The sequence below is a fragment of the Pristis pectinata genome, chromosome 35 (genome assembly GCF_009764475.1).
Source record: "Pristis pectinata isolate sPriPec2 chromosome 35, sPriPec2.1.pri, whole genome shotgun sequence".
NCBI classification, from domain to species: Eukaryota; Metazoa; Chordata; class Chondrichthyes; order Rhinopristiformes; family Pristidae; genus Pristis; species Pristis pectinata.
In genome coordinates, this window is record NC_067439.1 from 12,514,182 (window position 1) to 12,533,167 (window position 18,986).

General features: G+C 40.4%; 1 protein-coding gene across 1 annotated transcript in view; it reads right to left on the reverse strand.

The window, feature by feature from the left end:
* Nucleotides 1–18,986, reverse strand: part of rnaset2l (ribonuclease T2, like) — a 55,929-nt gene that overhangs the window by 10,823 nt on the left and 26,120 nt on the right. The window contains exons 5-8 of the mRNA XM_052044064.1: nt 18,868–18,932; nt 14,742–14,855; nt 6,000–6,048; nt 342–412 (exon numbers count right to left, since the gene is read on the reverse strand). Coding sequence (XP_051900024.1) covers nt 342–412; nt 6,000–6,048; nt 14,742–14,855; nt 18,868–18,932 — 299 coding nt within the window. The remainder of the gene's footprint in view (nt 1–341; nt 413–5,999; nt 6,049–14,741; nt 14,856–18,867; nt 18,933–18,986) is intronic.

Below are 18,986 nucleotides of genomic sequence, written 5' to 3' on the forward strand. Positions count from 1 at the left end.
GGAAAGTACTGTTTTTGTGGTATCTAAGGGAGGTCATAACCAAAAGATTAAGGGCCTGATCCAAGTTAAAGGATCAACTATCAGAGAGCCAGATGTAATGGTTTTCCTCGATATGTTCATTTTTAATTTTATGCTCTGTTGCCACAGCCGCCGTTCACTTTCTGTTAATGTCCTTGTAGCCTGCATTACACCCCTCCCTGAACTGAAGCTTTGACACTCGTACAAAGCTGACACAAGCCTTCCAACAATCTGTGTTTGAAGAATTTCTGGGATCATGTCCTCTTACTCTTGAAATCAGCAACTGCAAATCAAGCAAAACTTGTAATTTAAGAAAATCTTACCGTAGTTTTTGTAACACTGGGAGGATAACATGAGTACCCAAATCAGTTAGTGCTGAGTGGAGGTGTTCCAACTGTGAATGAATGCAGAGACAGATTTAGGTTGCTAAGGGAAAGTTCAATTACAAGACAGAGCTATAGGGAAAATGGATTATGAAGCAGGAGAAGACATGGAAGCACATTATAAAAACTAAAGGATCGAATTTAGATAAAGTACATGATGGCAAATAATTATTTTCTTCGGTTTAGAATTACTGATAAATGTACTGTTTGAAACACCAGTGACAAATAACTTTTGATTAATTGATGCTAATTCTTTTTCTTCTAATTGAAGCAAATACAATATTTTCCAAAAGTATTTAAACCTTTGCGAAAGTTAAAGTATATTAACACCATTGTATATTCTGATGAATTTGTCATACTATACTATACCTAAGATGCACCCTAGATTGTTAGCATGCATTATATATGGACCAGCCTGACACCATACATCATGATTCAGCTGGCAATTTGTGCTGCTTTAGCTCTTGGGAGGGAGAAGAGAGGGCATGATTTGGAAGATTATTACACTGAAAACTGCTTGGCTCCCTTTTTTACCTCATCTTTGTCATATAGGGTTTTGTTACATCAGGGCTTTTGTGAGACAATGTTAATTGGTGCATTTTCTAGTTATTGGTCCTATTGTCACGTACCAGCAACAAAAGAAACACACCGAGTCACGTATAAGTGTTAAAAACTATTTTATTAATAACTACTTATGATAATAAGAAAAATAAAAGTTAAAAAAGTTAGAATGTTAGAAGTAAGAATGTTAGATCTTAAACATTAATCCCAAAAAACTAAACTTGAAGTGTGTGGTGTGGCAAATTCCCAAACTCCAAGTCCAGGAATAATTCTCAAAGTTCATTTCAGCAAGCCGTAAGCTGAAACGTGAGCAAAGGCTTCTGCAAAACCACCGTTGATTGAAGAGGAAATGTAGAGAGAAAATAGAGAGTAATTATGAAATCCAAATGTTTCCACTTCGGAACGCATACGACACCCTCAGTCACTGATGATCTCCATTCCTTTGTTCCGAAGTATCTGCCACCCCGAAAGGCATCTGAGACGTGGCCATCCACACAAATACCTGTTTCCCTCTACAGGTTAACGACAAAGTGGACTCCTCTGGATTATTCCAAAAATGCATACGTGGATTGTGGTGACAGACACAGTTATTGTTTTTCATCCATTGATACAGAGACCAGCAGGCTGGTGCCTCTCTCCCTCTCTGACTGACTGACCGCTCCAAAAACGTCATTACATCCTTACCTCCTGTTGTTGTCATCACGCACACACACTACTGTACTATGTCTTAAAGGGATATTCACCAATAGTAACCTAATCTGTGACACCATTAATAAGTACTTTGCAAGCATCTGCAATAATAGATAAAAGTCAACCCATGGAGTTGATTTTTAACTCTAGTTGCCTTGATGAAACCAGGTAGCCAGGATTGGTAGTTAAAATTATACTATTTACTTACCTGTCTAGGAGCAGATAGTTCCCAAATGACTGTAAGTCATTACTGAAGTAACCTTCCAAATCATATCATTCATCTTCTTCTGAGTGTATAGCAAGAACACCCACCCAAAGCTTGGATATTTGTTCTCTAAGTACACAAGTCAATGGCTCAAGTGAATGATTGTGTCTCACTTCATATGAGTGGTCTGAGTGGTGGGCTACAGTGAACTTTCCATCAGGCCTTAGAGAAGAAGTTTGGTCCAGAAGAGCCCCAAAACGTTGAAACAGGAGGAACAGAAACACTTCTCCAGACTCTTCCGTTGCAGACTCTGACCACTCTCCTCTCAGTTTCTCTCCCAATCAATGGCCCCAAGTAGCTGATCTTGCCACTTACCTAATCTCAGTGAAGGATTTTCAGCCACGTTTTCATCACTTTGCACTGAACATGGAATTTATAACCTAAATATTGGGCATCATTTCAGGAGCAACTGTTGAGTTTCTAATTCATGCTGTTACTCACACTGCCTAATAGTTAAAAACCAGGCCACCACTGTTTACGTGCACTGCATAACAGTTCACTGCAATGGTATTGAACTTATCAAGTAGCCAACAATATAACCAAGGAAAGATTTGTGATATGAAGATATCTGAGGGAATTCAAATCTTGTCCATCCACATATCTTGATTTTTTTCTCATATATAAAGCAATTCAAAGAGTGGTAATAACCTTGGTGAAAGATAGCAAAAGAAAGTTATATTATGTCACTGCTATTAAACCTGTAATTTAATAAAGTTGGTGTGGTAAATATTATTCTTAGCATTACTACCCAAAAGCATTAATATCCCTATAGTGCATTAGAATTTGGGCCAATTCTATTTCATCCATCTCAATAAAATAGATTCTGCAAGATAGCATTTATACCAATCCTTTGAGAATCTGTTTTCTAGGCCAGGCTATGAAGTTAACACCTTCAGTTCCAGGAGTGAGGGATTACAGTTACGTGGATAGATTGGAGAAACTAGAATTGTTTTCCTTAGAACAGAGACTAAAAAGTTAAATAATAAAAGTAATTAATGTCAAGTGGGGCTTTAGATGGAATTTATAAATAGAAATTTTTTCTTATAGCTGAAGGGTCAATAACCAGAAGGTACATATTTAAGGTGATTAACTAAAGAACCAACGACAAGTTGTAAATTGGCTTTAAACTCAAAAAGGGCAGGCACTGTAGTGTACGGTTAGCGTAACACTATTACAGCGCCAGTTCAATTCCGGCCACTGTCTGTAAGGAGTTTGTACGTTCTGTCCGTGTCTGCGTGGGTTTCCTTCGGGTACTCCGGTTTCCTCCCACATTCCAAAGACGTACGGGTTAGGAAGTTGTGGGCATGCTATGTTGGTGCCGGAAGCATTGCGACACTTGCGGGCTGCCCCCAGAACATCCTATGCAAAGATGCATTTCACCGTGTGTTTCAATATACATGTGACTAATAAAGATATCTTATTTTATGATGTTCTTGTGCAATACAGTGGGAGTGCCATCTAGCAGTGGGTCAATAAACCCAGGCCCCAAATGCTCTCTCAGGTGGATCTAAACCATTCCTTGGCATTATTTTGAAAACAGCAGGAGGGCTGTTCCTGCTGTTCTGCCCAATATTTATCCCTTAGAGCATATTATCTGGTCGTTATCACTTTACTGTTTCTGGATGTTTGCTGTGTACAATTGGCTGCCATGCCTCCTGCTTGCAGCAGTGAGTACTTAATTGACTCAGACACAATCTGGGAAATTTATACGAAAGGTGATTTATAAGTAAATGTTTTGTTTTGATGAAGCAAGATATCTGAAGGCACTTTAAGGAAGCTTTAGCAAATAAAATTTGTCAATAAATCACATAAGGAGATAGAGGGCAGATTGAAATCACATCAGGAGATACAGGGTGGTCACTCTCCAGTGCTCAGGGACTGCATACTGCAGTACACATCTTGACAGCCTGTTGTATCACTGGACTGATAGACTGCAGTGAGAAATCCAGAATATACAAGGGTGAGTGGCTAGATGCTGTCTGCATTCAGCCTCTTAGCCTTGTGCCAGTCTTTGCACACCAGAGCATATGCTTTTAAGGTTAGAGAGGGGAAGTTTAAAGTTGACATGAGGGGCAAGTCTTTATGCAGAGAGTGGTAGGTGCCTGGACTGGGTTACCAGGGGTAGTAGTGGAAGCAGGCAGTTTGGTGGAGTTTAAGAGGCTTTTAGATAGATACATAGATATGAAGGGAATGGAGGGATAGGGATGATACACAGGAGGAGGACATTTAGTATAAATTGGCATGAAGATCGGCACAACATTGTGGGCCGAATGGCCTGTACGGTGTTGTTCTATGTTCTATTGCAGGCATACAACAACAACCCCGTTGATTTGAATGGAATGCTGACAGTTATTAAAAGGGAAAGTTCAGGCTGAGTTTTTGGTTTATCTGTTTTCAAACATCTTTGAACTTTAGAGACATTTAAAAACAGAGAAAATGTCTTTGACAGCTGCAAAGGCTGTCAGTGGGGCCCTAGGGTGGGAAGTGGAGGGGAGGAGAGGCCCTTCTACCACCTGAAGCCTGGTTAACAATGGTGGCCTGATCCATCCCATGGACATCTGACCCCACTGCTGCTGCAGCAGGTAAGTACAACCATAGGATTAGCATGGGATCTTTGTGGCAGGCCATGGGGTTGGATTGAAAACAATCTGTCCCATTAGGGTAGAGTAACAAAAGGTTCAGTCTTATACATCTGAAGGGAGGAGGAAGAGTTAGGGGTTTTAGAGGAACACTGGCACTTCAAGAACAAACAGCTGAAGCCTAGCCAACTGTGGCAGCGTGATGAAAATCATGGACTGGCATGACGCCACAACTGGAGAAACACCAATGTTTTGGATAGTTGTAGGGTTGGGTGTGAGAGAGATAGGAAGAGGTGAAGCCATTGAAGGATTTGAAACTGGGAGCAAGGCAGCATTAATATTATTTGGACAATTGATTGCAGGGGTCTTCCTCATTTCCTTGAGGAGAAACCATTGATTGTAGGGTGCAGGCTTCCCAAAGATCCAGTGAGTAGTAGACTGGAATTGCTTGCTTTTTGTGCTGCTTATGTGAATGCTACATGAATTGCTTGGCCCTGAATCCCCAAATGGTCCTGTGACCATGAGATTATATTTTTTCCACAATGAATGGAACTTAGTGTTTGGTACATGTTTTTTGATTCAATTTTTCTAATCTGGAATTCATCTTAAATTTACACATGACTGGATGAAGATATCTTGTAAATTGTCATTCCCAGGATGGAGATTGGCTTGAAGTGAGTGTAGGTGGAAAATTGAAATTATGATGTCCTTTCTTTATTTCTATCACTGCCTTCACCTCTGACAAGACTCTGCTCTGTGGAAATTCTTGCAAATTGACATTTATCTTTGGTGTGAATAATAACTTTGATTCTTTAATTTAACTACAGAGAGAGATTTGTAACACATGCTCTGTCGCAACTTTGATCCTCTGTATGTATATTTCTGCTCAACACACTAATAAAGGAAATATTTTTGGTTTAAGGGAATGGAGAATTTTCAAATGCAGTAAACGTAGTTGTTAAGAGAAATACTGGGCTTTTACTGTGAAAATCAGTATCCATTGTGAAGAAGTTTAGTCACACCAAGTCGCATCTAAGATAGCCCAGTTCTGATGAAGTCATTGACTTGAAATGTTAACTCTTTCTCTTTCCACAGATGCTGCCTGACTTGCTGAGTGTTTCCAGCATTTTCTGTTTCTATTTCACACTTAAGGTAATTGACAAAAACCCCATGCGGTAAATTAGGGGGGGAAAAGCAGTTGTGATGATCTGAATGCACTACACAAATAAAAAGTGAGGGAAAATTAACAGGTAAAGTCTAAAGAGGAATTGGATAAATATTTGAAAAAGAGGGAATCGATGGGGCTAATGGGATTAAAAGGCATGGAAGTAGGATTAAGTGGATAACTCCTCAAGAGAGCCAGCTCAGACATGATGGAATCTACAGTTTCCTGTGGTGCATCAGTCTATATCCAATCAGTGGTGTAACTTGAGACTTGATGAAGTAGAGATAGAAGTATTAAAACCTGTAAATGTTATTGGGATAGATGTTATTAGATCTTACCGTGTAGCTGTTATCACATGAAGGGGTGATACCAGCAGCAATGAAGGCCCTGGAATATAAAGAGAAAATCACAATCAATCCAAGTTAAATTAAAATGTAATCTACAAATTGGATTCTACTTGTTTTTTTTTGTGCCTGAAAACAGCATAGCATTTAGTACTAATGACAAGTCGGCTCCCCTTCAAAAGATTGTGAAATTGGTCAAGAAGTTTGAAACAAAATGAAAGTGGTTTACAGACAGAAGGAAGTGGGACGGATGTGTGGAGTTCCCAAAGGATCATACTCAGTTCAATACAGCTGCAGACGTTTTGGTGTGCAGCAGTCACAGAGGGGCATCAGCCCTTCAAGGCACATTTCGCCTGGCAGCCAGACACCTGCAACATGCACCATGTCTGCCATGAGAACAGTCAGGCTGCGGAGAGAGATCCACAATGTTCAGAAAAGGTTATTGACAGACCTATGAATGAGATAAATGCCAGAAGGGAGGTATGTGCCAGGAGAGTCAGAAGACACCTAGGGTCAACATAAGAAGAGCATGGCAGCAAGTGGCTTGAATGGTCTCCTCCAGGAGTGAGATTCCCTGCACAATGAAGTGATGCCACAATCAATTTCATACCTTACAACGTATGTCAAAGTGAGCTGTACACCACTCAAAACACTGATCTCTCTCTTTCTCTTACATCTGTCATCTACAGTATGTATACACTGACACACACACACACACACACACACACACACACACACACACACCCCTCCTACAGTCCTGCCCACCCTCACCCACATTCTAGGCTCTCTAATATACCTCACATGTACACACACATGCCAAATTCACCTGCAGTTCACTTCATCTCTTCAATACCAAATCTGCTAGGCATGCCATTCACAATCTTTCATTGTGATTACTACATATGCTTTGAAGTTGATCCTCCACGGCAGGCAAGTAGATGTCTTGATTGCCATGTGCCATGCTGCGTCACCGTGAAGGTTTTTGGGCGCAGCTTGTAAGTGCAACTTTCTTCTGTTTTGTTTTTGGAGGGTGTGAAGAGAGGCTCCCCGGTTCCCGTTGACCACAACATAAGGAAAATGAGCAGAAGAAGCAGGAATTACGAGTGGAGATAGGGAAGGATGACAGGCTAATGATGGTGATGAGCACATTGTGCCTGACCCACCCAACAGAGACTGGCACTGTCAGCTGAGAAAGGTAGGTTAGAAGGACTTGTATCACAGGGAGAAACACCCAACACTAATAGGCTGCAGCTTGGAGCCAGGTATGGGCACTCGCCAGAGCAGTACCTGTTCATCATTTCTGTCCCAGAGTATTTCGATGAGGACCATGATTGAGATGCATTGATGACAAAGCTATTGTAAGATGCACAATGTGATGGTTAGCCCATTGGCAGGCCTGTCTAGCTCACTGCAGGAGATAACAAGGAACATGAAGGTTATGTGGAACGCTGGAGAGCTGGACTCTACTCTGGAGGTTATGCACACTTCTTTGCAAGGGCTCAGTGCTGATCTACTCTCACAGTGCTGCTGGATCAGGTGACAGCTGCTGTGGAGGCATAGCCAGAGGCAATGGCAAAGTCTTTCTGCTTCTCTGTGGTTAGATCCTGCTGTCTTCTGACATAGGAGCAATTTGAAGCTCTTCAGGAATAGGGATATCTGTTGTCTTCAGTAAGCAGAGAGATGCTGTTCATAAGAAAGGAGGGATGCAATTCATGAACAATTTGTAGTTTTCTTGGAGAAAAGGGATACTGCTAGTGAGCATCTCTCCATGAATATGCAGAACAGCAGATTGCTGTCCTGTATGACCAAAGGGTTGCCACTTGTAGGAGCATCATTCTCCTTCAAGAGCAGAGATTTGGCATGGGTAAACTCATCTATGCAAAGTGAAATGTGCTCTCACACTTGTTCATCATCACAAGATCACAAGACAAAGGATCAGAAGTAGGCATTCGGCCCATCGAGTCTGCTCTGCTACCTCACCATGAGCTAAACTATTCCCATCTAGCCCCAATTTCTGGCCTTTTCCCCATATCCCTTGATACCTTGACTAATTAGATACCTATCAATCTCCTCCTTAAACACCGCCAGTGATCGGGCCTCCACAGCTGTATGTGGCAACTAATTCCATAAATCCACGACCCTCTGGCTAAAGAAATTTCTTCTCAATTTCTGTTCTAAATGGATACCCTCTAATTTAAGACTGTGTCCTCTAGTCCTGGACTCGCCAACCAAGGGAAACAGCTTAGCCACATCTACTCTGTCCAGTCCTTTCAACATACGAAATATTTCTATGAGGTCCCCTCTCGTCCTTCTGTAGACTCCAAGAAGCATGAAGAGAGGAGGGACCAGATACCCACAGCGTGTTAGCTATGGTAATGTGGTCTGGGTGCCAGCAGATCATGTCTGCAGAGCACCAATTTGCCTCACACCACAGCCTCCAAGGCTGCATGCTCACTCATGTCCCACAGCCAGCCAACACACTCAGCTACAAAATGAGCAGGCCAGCAGTGTATTACCAGTCCGTCTAGGACAAAAGCTTGGGTTCTTTGATTGGGCATCTGAGCTGGCTCAAAGCAGCCAGGCTATAGCCACACAGGGGACACTGGGACCGTAGTGCAGGACATGCAAACCCACTACAAGGTAGTCAAATAAGAAATAGAAATGTTATTGATTTTTAATTTATCTATTATTGGTGTTGCTTTGTTATAACCATTGCTCAAGACAACAGCATTGTACAAGTGCCTTTTTTTAGGGCTAATAAAATTTTCATGGTATAGAGGTAAGTCAGATTGGATGACAGCTGCTGGCATTGCTGCATATGACTCACTTAAATAGGTTGCCAATGTCATGATGCCATGTGATTGTGTACTGGGAGAATTTTGATTGAGAGTAGATACTGAAAAAAATCAGAGCTTTCTTGCAGCAAACCGCATAATCGTGACATAATTAAATTGTTGCCATAGCTGTGATGTTATTTTGGCACTTATTGCCTATGACCCTCCATTGCAAAGTTGATTGCAATCTTGCAGTTCTTTTCCCCTTGCTTGGTTTGCTCTTACTTATAGAGGCAATCTCTGAGGGAGGGAGATCAGTGGGAGGCTGAGAAAATGTGAGCAAAATTGCATATTAAGATGAAACATCTGCTCCAAGTTTTATGTTCTCCAGGAGTCCTGTGGTGTACTGAAAGCAACCGAATAGAGGAGCGAGCAGGAAAGCATGACACTATATTGATCAAATTTATTTGTTGCGGTTTTGATGTTGAATACCAGTCCAAAGGGTTTAAATCTTGAAGAATGTTTAGATCTGTAGATTGGAGCTGAAGTAAAGTATATTGTGTGCATAGGTCATAATTTGTTTTAGGCCATCCATCAGGAAATACAGAGATGATTGGAAGTAATGGGTTCATGGATTCATTGACTGATGCTTTTAATCAGTGAGAAGTGGATTTGCAGAGCAGGATGTGAGGAAATAATGCTTCATTTGGGCTCTGCTGCCTGACTGTGTACTATTTAGAGACGAAGAATCAGAGTATGGAGAGGTTCTCATTGGGACCTGTGATATAGTTGGCCAATAATATAAAAAATTATCTCTGATGAAGTCCTGTTGTAGTCTATGTAGGTGATGCCTCCCTCCTCCACTCAACTGGAAGATAACCTTATGGTCTGTAAGCTTGGTATGCCCTTGGTAGCCTTCATGTTCTCCTGCTGCTCTCACTCCTGCAGATCTTCAGGCTGTGCCTCATGTCCCTCAGGCATTGGACCTGCATATTGTTTTCTCCTGCTCCAGCAACAGACGGTGCCTTCAGTTGTCTGGGCTGCATAGCACAACCATGATGACTTTAACGGCATATTTGCAGAGTGACCACAGAGTGATACAGTAACAGAATCTTACCTTTAGGAGTCTATAGCATTTTCACAACAAATCTCCACCTTGCATGGCTCTAGTTGGATCAGCGCTGTGCTCTACGGTCAGAGTCTGAACTTGGTGTGAGGAGCCAGAGGAGCAAAGGGTAGTGTTTTTTCTCCAAAAAATCCATCTATCTGACAATGCTAGAAGTGTATGGCAATGTGCTAGAAATTATGGCACTAACTGTCAAGAATTATTTCTCCTGATCAACAACCCAGCCGTACACTGAGAGAGTGGAAACTCTTTCTGTTGAGAAAATGGACGGTATTTTCAGATGCAGTGGTCAATTGCTGCCTATGTTCATGGGAAGCAAGCAACTCTGCAAATCCAACTGTTTGAGATTCTTCAGTGAAATCAAACTGATGAAATCATTTCTTCAGGATGGAGATCTGTTACTACTAAAATCCTGCTGGTGGTGTCAGTTGAATGGGAATAACAGCAAGTGAATGCTGGAGAAAACCATCACTGGTTGTTTAAGCGTACTCTTTGAACTTCAAAGGTGTTCAAGCATCTCGTGGCCACTCCTGAAGCTGCCCAGTCAGATCTTTTAATGTCAATAGTGTGTCCAGTTAAGTAGTGAGAAAAGTAACAAAGCAACATGATGTAGTCCTGATTTGATTGAGACTGTTTCTGAAGGTTGTGGTGTGGAACCTTTAGCTCCAATGTATGTTGGGTCCATGGAAATGAGCACTGTGGTCATTTGGAATGTGTCTGACACTGGCATATCATCAGATGTAAATTGTGATTGGAGGCACCCAGTGATTGGAGCAATTCACTGGGCATAGATCACTAGATTTTTATACTTCAAATAAAATCAAAAATGGATCTTGTGGCATGAAGAAAACAGCCAATTTCTGGGCCTTTATATTTAGTCATGTCATTGTGGGTGCAAATGTGAGTTCTCAGAATAGCACTTTGCTTATTAGTTGATATTCATCTGATCCATTTTCATAGTCTAATCAAAGTATCACATATCAGTAAAGTGATACTTAGCCTGTATAATGCTGATGCACACTGGTCACAGATGAATTAGGGTACCAGACATTGTATCCCACTGCATGGTTATTGCATATAGCTTGAATTAAGGTGGAGTATTTCCAATCATGGCACTGAGAGCTCGATCATTGGGTTTATACTAGGTATATACAAAAAAAATGAGGATTTTGTCCCATAATTCAGTCTAAGCAGCCTTTTACTGGAATTGGAGAAATTAATAGGACCGAAAGCCAATAAATCTACAGCACCTGACAACATGCATTCCAAGGTTTTGAAAGAGGTGTCTGTAGAGACAGTGGATGCCCCCAGTTGTCATCTTCCAAACTGTTATGAAAGGGAAATCGTGTTTGATAGATTTGCTTGAGCTCTTTGAGGATGTAGCAAACAGGGTGGAGAAAAGGGGAACCAGTAGATTTATTGTATTTGGATTTCCAGAGGAATTTGATAAAAGTGCCACATAAAAGGTATACACAAGTTACCATACTGGGTTGAGGTAACATATTGGTGTGGTTGGGTTTTGGCTACCTAATGGAAACAGAGAGTCAGGATAAATGGGTAACTTCAGTTGAATCTAGCGAAGTGCAACATCAGGGATAAGTACTGGTTCCTCAACTATTGACACATCTATATTAATTATTTGGATAAACGGACTGTGGGCCAGATTTGCTAATGACAGCAAAGATAGGTGGGGGAAGCACAAAGAACCAAATGTTAGCATTCAGATATAACTTGGTAATTAGACAGACTGATAAAAATGTTGGCCTTTATTGCAAGGGATATGGAGTATAAAAGGAGTGAAGTTTTCAATGCAGCTTTACAGGGTGATCGTGATATTGCATCTGAGAACCACAGTTTTAGTCTCCACACTTAAGGGGTGATATACTTGCACTGGAGATTCACTAACCAAGAGGTTCACTTGGTTAATTCTTAGAATGAAGAGATTGATGTATAAAAAAGCATCTGGACTGGTACTCAGTTTAGAATAAGGAGAGATGATGTTATTGAAACATATAAGATTCTGAGAGGAACTAATAGTGTGGATATTGAGATGATGTTTCCGCAGGGGGATTACCCAGAACGAGAGAACATACTTTCAGAACAGTGGTCGCACATTTAAGATGGGGAGGAGGGTGGAATTGCATTGAATATATTTCAAGTTAAAAATTGGCAGACACTTAAATTAAAAGGGAGCTGGGGATTTAGGGAAGGGGGGTGGAACAGTTGGGAAAATGGTGCTGATGCCAAGACTGGATTCAACTCATAGAGACAATTTCCTCTATTTCTGCTCCTGTTGCTTATGTTTCTTACTTCGTCCAGCCTTCTACTACTCCATAAGCATATGGTCATCCAAAACTCTGCTGCCCTTGTCCTAGTTCACTCATAACCTGAGTACACACTGATCTTCTTTGACTTCTGGTTTACAGCACCTTATTTTAAAACTCTTATCTTTGTTTCAAATTCATAGCACAATCCCTCCTATCTCTATAAACTTCTCAAACACTACAACTATCACAGTTATTTTGTATTCCTCTCAGTTCTGGCATCTTAATGTTTAATTGTGATCCATCATCAGTGCCTTTGCCATTAGTGCTAAGGCCCTAATCTCTGGACATCAGTGCTGAAACTCTCCATCTGTGTGTCTCCCCTTAAGACGTACTTTAGAGCCTAACCCTTGATTTAATAGATTGATTATCCACCCTAATATTCTGGTGGCTAGAATCTAGCATAGTCCCCACATACTGGCAGGTAGCAAATGTATCCGCATTATTTAAGAAAGGGGCACAGAGAAAATGAGGAGCTACAGACCAGTTAGTCTGGCATCAGTGAAAGCAAAACCTTGGTATCTATTATTAAGGACAGAACACTTAGAAAATAATTGTAGAACTGAGCAGAGTCAATAACTTTATAAAAGGGAAATTATATTTGACAAATCTGTTACTTTTTTTTGAGCTTTGTAAATAGCAGAATTGATAAGGGAGAAGGAAATGATCTGCTGGAGGAACTTTGCAGGTCAAGCAGCATCTGTGGCGGGGGTGAAGGAATTTTCAATGTTTCGGGTCGAAACGCTGCATCAGAACAAGGGAGAACCAGTCAATGGGATGTATTTGAATTTTCAGAAGGCCTTCGATAAGATGCTGCTCAAGAGGTTATTAAACAAAATTAGAGCATGTGCAGTTGATGGTAATACACTGGTGTGGATTGTTTGGGATAGAAACCAGAGTAGTTATAAGCAGGCCATTTTTGGGTTGGGAAGTTGGGGGTCGAGTGGGACGCCACAGAGATTGTTCACAATCCATATTGATTTGGATGAGCGGGGCAAGTGTAATATATCCAAATTTGATGTGGATACTTGGCTTAGGAGCAGTTTGGGCTCTGAGGAGGATGCAGAGAGGTATCAAGGGGCTTCAGACAAACTAAGTGAATGGGCAAGGACATGGAACGTAATATAGAAAAATGTGAGGTCATTCCCTGTCCACTTTGGTTGAAAGAATAGAAATTTAAATTATTTTTAAAATGATGAGAGTTTAAAAGATGTTGGTGTTCAGAGGGACTGGGGTATTCTTGTACACAAATCACTTAAAGTTAACATACACGTTTAATAAAAGTTTAGGAAGTCACGTGGTATGTTGGCCTTTATTGCAAGAGAATTGAGTAAGAGTAAAAGTGTCTAAATGTATTGAGATAGGGCCTGATAAGACTGCAGAGGGAATATCATTTACAGATCTGATTTTCCTATCTAAGCAAGGATATAGTTGCAATAAAGGAAGATTCAACAAATTGATTTCTGGGTTGAGGGGTGTCATCCTATGAGGAAAGGTTAAGCAGATTGGTTCTATACCATCTTGAGTTTAGAGGAATGAGAGATTTCTCATTTAAACATACAAAATTGTTCTGGGCCTTAACAATGTAGATGTGGGGGGTGATGTTTTCTTTGCCTTGGTTTTCTTCAATCAGGGGTCATAGTTTCAAAATGAGGGGTCCAGCCATTTAGGTCTGAAGTGAGAAGTAATTTCTTCATCCAGGGAAGATATTTCACCCAGGGAAGTTTAGATTTTCATGCAAGTGATATTAGGACCATACACAATTCAACACTAGTCTAAATGTTTGCATTATATTGTATTGTGCCTCAGGGCTTATGAGCTGAAATGATGTCAGCTTCCTGCTAAAGATTGGGTATTGGAAGGGAATGCAGTAAATTGTGTTAAATGGCTTAGCAGTAATATATCCAAATATTTTGGATGTACATGAAATCTGCCTTTTCAAACCAGCAACAGGTCCTCCCCAGATTATGATTGCCTGACCTATGGACACCCGTACATAAGAACCAGCTCCCATAAGTATTATTAAGTTCAAATGAGAACCAGTCTTAGAGAAGAACCTGTTTAAATGTAACCTCCCTGAGTAATCAGACACCATTGTCTCTTAGGAACACAGACTACCAGTTGCACTGTGGGAGTCTACTTAAGAGAGTTGCTTTGGAAATTGACAAGCAGTCGCTTCTGTTAATCCCAGTGCAATAATACTCAGTTAAACAATATAACATCCACTGATACTTCAAGCCCATCAAAACCAGCCATTGAATGTGGGACATCCTGATTCTGCACCATTGTAAATAGGCACAGGAAGACAATAAATACATGTTCATGTTAATTGGCCCTCATCAACACCATTCATTACAATACTGTGGAGGTATGGTTACCGTATCGAATGATTTTGTGTATTTTTCGACATGGACAAAATCAACATGAACATCTGTAAAAATGGAACCCACTCATGACCTGGGGATGGCCTGTATTGTGTACTTTCTCTTGAAAATCTGATGAAAGAACTCACTCATTGATGGTGAACTTCATCCGGAGCTGGAGTGCAAGGCTGAAGTATTTGTGTGGAGAGGACATGCTGTCAGCACAGGCTGCACAAGTACCATGTTTATGCCATTCCTTCTCCCTGTAAAATGTGAAGAAAATCATTACATCGTAATGAGAACTTGTGGTGCTACTATGAAAAGAAACCAACCAGTTCGTTCTTCTGGACTTCAGCAACTCAATACTGAGAAAATAAACAAGTCCTCTCCATCTTCTTCACAATTTCATTGATGAAGTGACAGTTTCAATCACTGCTTGGAGTTTTATCAAATTGAATTGAGGATTTAATTTTGCATTTAACCTTGGATTGGTATAGACAAGTAATTTCAGCAGGGAGCAAAACCTCTACACTGTTGTGGAGGAAGAAACACATTCTGCAATATCAGGTATCCATCTAACATAAGATAAGTTACACTAAATATTGATCTGATGTATTGTTGAAGGTAATAAATTGCATAGACTTTATGGCACAGAGACAGGTCATTCAGCCTAATCAGATGTTTGTGCTCTATTTGGACCTCCTCCCAATCTTCCTGGTCAAATCTAACAGCAAAACCCTTTATTTGCTTCAATCATTTGTTCATATCTAGTTACTCATCAAATATAGTCATAACATTCACCTCAACTACTCCTCATGGGGACAAGTTCTACATTCTTACTCCTTTGAGTAAAGAAGTTCCTTTTGAAACAAAAACAAAAAAATACTGGAAACACTCATCAAGCCAAACAGCATCTGCAGAAAGCAATACTTTTTATGTCTCAGATCAAAGATCCTTCGTCATCACACAACCTGAGGTGTTAACTCTGTTTCTCTTTCTGTAGATGCTGCCTAGCCTGCTTAGCATTTCCAGTGTTTTCTGTTTTTGTTACAGCTTTCTGGCATCTGCAGATTTTTTGATTTTTCAAGTGCCCTCTGAATTTCCTTTTTGATTCATTAGTGACTATACAGTTTACGTTGATGGCCTCTATTTTTTTCTTTCTTCAACTGCATAAAACTTAAATAGCATAGTGCTATTTTGTTTTCAGTGTTTTGCAATTGAATATTTTTTTTCTGGAATGAAATGTGATTAAAAACAATTTCCCTGTCATGAGGTGACCCAGTGGAAATTCAGCTGGGTACCTTTCACATCAGTCATAGACAAGATAATACCATTCCCAATGAGAAGAAGACAATCTCCACACAATAGTCCTCTTGGAGCACAGCAGGGAAACTTAGACCAGGTTCTCCCAGGACCGATGATCATTAGGCACTCCCTGGACTACTAGGTCTTTGCACTACATCGCAGGATTAGGATTCCTGTAAGGTAAGTTCCTTTTGTGTTTCCATTCTTCCAACCCCTCCCAAACTCCTCCACACTGATCCAACCTTCATCTCCTACCACCGCCTAATGTTGCTCTTGATTCCCTTCCCCAAGTTCAGGACCCAAATCTTCCTGTGACCCCTCCAATATAACTCTTTGAAGCTGCCATGATCCTTCTGACCCTGAGACACACAGTGGAGGATGTAGTCTTCAATCCTGCACTTGGCACTTAGCTGCTTGCTATCCCTGTTTCTCAACCAAGTTTCCATGCTATCCACCCTCCTCCCAACCCTGCATCCTGACACAAGCCTATAGTTGATCTAGACACATTTGTCTCGACCAGATCACAGGTGATGGTCACTCTTTCCCCACAACCACAGCATAGGTCCCAATTAGGCTTCGAGCCATCACTAAAGATGTCAGTCCTAATGAAGGGACATCGACCTGAGATTTTAACTCTGTATCTCTTCAATAAATGCGGTATGACCTGCTAAGTGCAGTTTTTGTTTTACAACTGTCAGCCTTCCCTCACCCCGACACTCCCACTGAACCCAATTTGAGCTCTGGGCAGCACATTCTCAAATACATAATTGTATAATGCCTGTTCATTGTGCCAGAGATCTTCTGTGCATTTGAATTTCTAGGTTTCTATGCCTGCTTTATCAAAACCTTTCATAATTATTCATATACCCACCACACTTTTCTCCCTTTTCAGTAAGTTTCAAATTGTAGCTTAATGGGCAACAAAGTAATTTTTAAAACTCAGAAAAGAACATTGGGATAGAATGCTCTCAAAGGTAAGTATGTGGTTTAAATATATTAAAAGAACAGAGGACTGAACTGATATAACAAAATACTATTTGATCTCATGGACCATTGCATATAGAAGGTCAGGTGTAGCTTTTAGCTAAAGCAGGTTATGTGATGGGCAATAAAAGCCATCAATTTTCTGTGCTGCTTCTTATATATTTGGACCTCTTTTGTATTTCCTTTAAAGAAACGGTATTACAGATGTCCAATTACTGGCTGCCTTAACTCCAGAATTTTCCAAAAGCCTGACATTTCTGAAGATTCAGATAGCTAAATTCTCCACATTCACAGCTTTATTTACACTCTGCATCAGTCTTAGTTCCTGTGCTCTTAGCCAACACAACCTGGCCCAATGTGTGCAGATTTATTTTGGAAGCAGATAACAGGAAAAATATTTCTATGTACGAAAAGAACTTACTTTGTTATTCCCTTGTCCAAAATCAGGGACAACACAAAATCCAGCAGAGTCTCACTCTTGAGCATGCTGGATTTTTCTCAATCAGTCTCACAAACAAGAGGAATCCTATCATAGGAAAAGTTGATGGGAATCATATGGATACATAATGGGCTGGAATGTCTTTCACACTGGGAAACATGTTCAAGTAGTGCTTTGCAGGGGGCATGCCCCAGTTTTCTTTGAGGCCCATCAACAGTGAAATTCTAGCCAAAGGAGTTAGGAGATGAGCAAATTGGATAGGCCAAAGATTTCTGGGGAGATGGTTGATGGGTGGGTGTAATAGAGGACGGGTAGTGGTAGGGAAAACCAAAGCTGGAAATGGTTTGGGGGATTCATGAAAATGGGGTGATAGAGCTCTGAAATGTCGAACAACAGCAGGAAGGTGAGATAGACACAGGATTGGGTTGGGTTTGGAGAGGCTGTATCCTGAACAGGGATGCTAAAAACATCAGCACAGAGGGATTATGATGGTGACGAGCTGAAGATCACACCATAAAGGGAACCTATTTGCAAGATGACAAATGCCTAGGACTCCACAATAGCCAACGGGTAAGATTGGTTGCCTTAAACCAATGCAGAGGCAGCTGATAGATTCCAATTAAGACCATTTGATGTGAGTAGTCTGTGCCTTTATTAGGCCAGAATGTGCAAAAGAATCTTGCTCGAGTAACGTCAAAACACATATGTGCACGTATGCATAATACTCATGGAGGATCTGGAAGCGTGTTACATGCATACAAAGGACCCTATATGCATTTATAAGTTAGATTTTAGATATTATTCAGTTCTAAAGCACATATACATATTGAGCTATGTGCAAGAATTTTCAGCTGAATGGTGTACATTAAAATATTGGAAATAAAAATAATCAGACTCATAACATCAGAGGCAGTGAACAGAAAAGTAGCACAAAACTCTTTTAAAAAAATTAAGTTTAGTTGCTTAGGGCACATATTACCTTTATCCCCATAACACTTTCGGCATCACATCTGACGTTTTTAAAAAAATTGTTGGTCCAGGGAGACTTGAATTTTCCTGAATACATGAGTATCTATCTTAATTAATATTTGGGTATGGTAATACAAGAGAAACCATTCGCACATGATAGGGCATTTAATTCTGAAAGCATAATTTTTATTTTCCCAAAAATCTGTTGGTTCTCATTACATAACAGGAATGCATATTTGATAAATTATCAATAAGTCATGAAATTTTATTTATAATTTACAACATTTTACTTTTTCCCAGTGTTAATTATGCCACACAACAGTCGACAGTAAGGATGGCAAGTAAGTTCCTGCCGCCCAAGTTTGTCAGAGTTACTCTGTAATCCGTCCGCAGATGATGCGTCAAGAAGAACAAAAGCTTCCATTCTCCCAATATTCCATTAAGGATCTTATTTCCATTAATGTCTTGAATAAATGGCAGAAATGGAACACAAGGTCCTTCCAAAAATCCTAAAAGAACACAACTGGGAAATCACTGCCTCAGGGTCAGGTTATCTAAATAAAGTACATGCTACTTACCAAAACTTGAAAGAATTAATTTTGGTTAGACTTGGCCAATAATGGGACAAGTTAGCCTGAAGATCCTGTTACACAGGGACAAAAGAATTGAAAAGTTAAATGAAAAAGCAGCAGCAAAT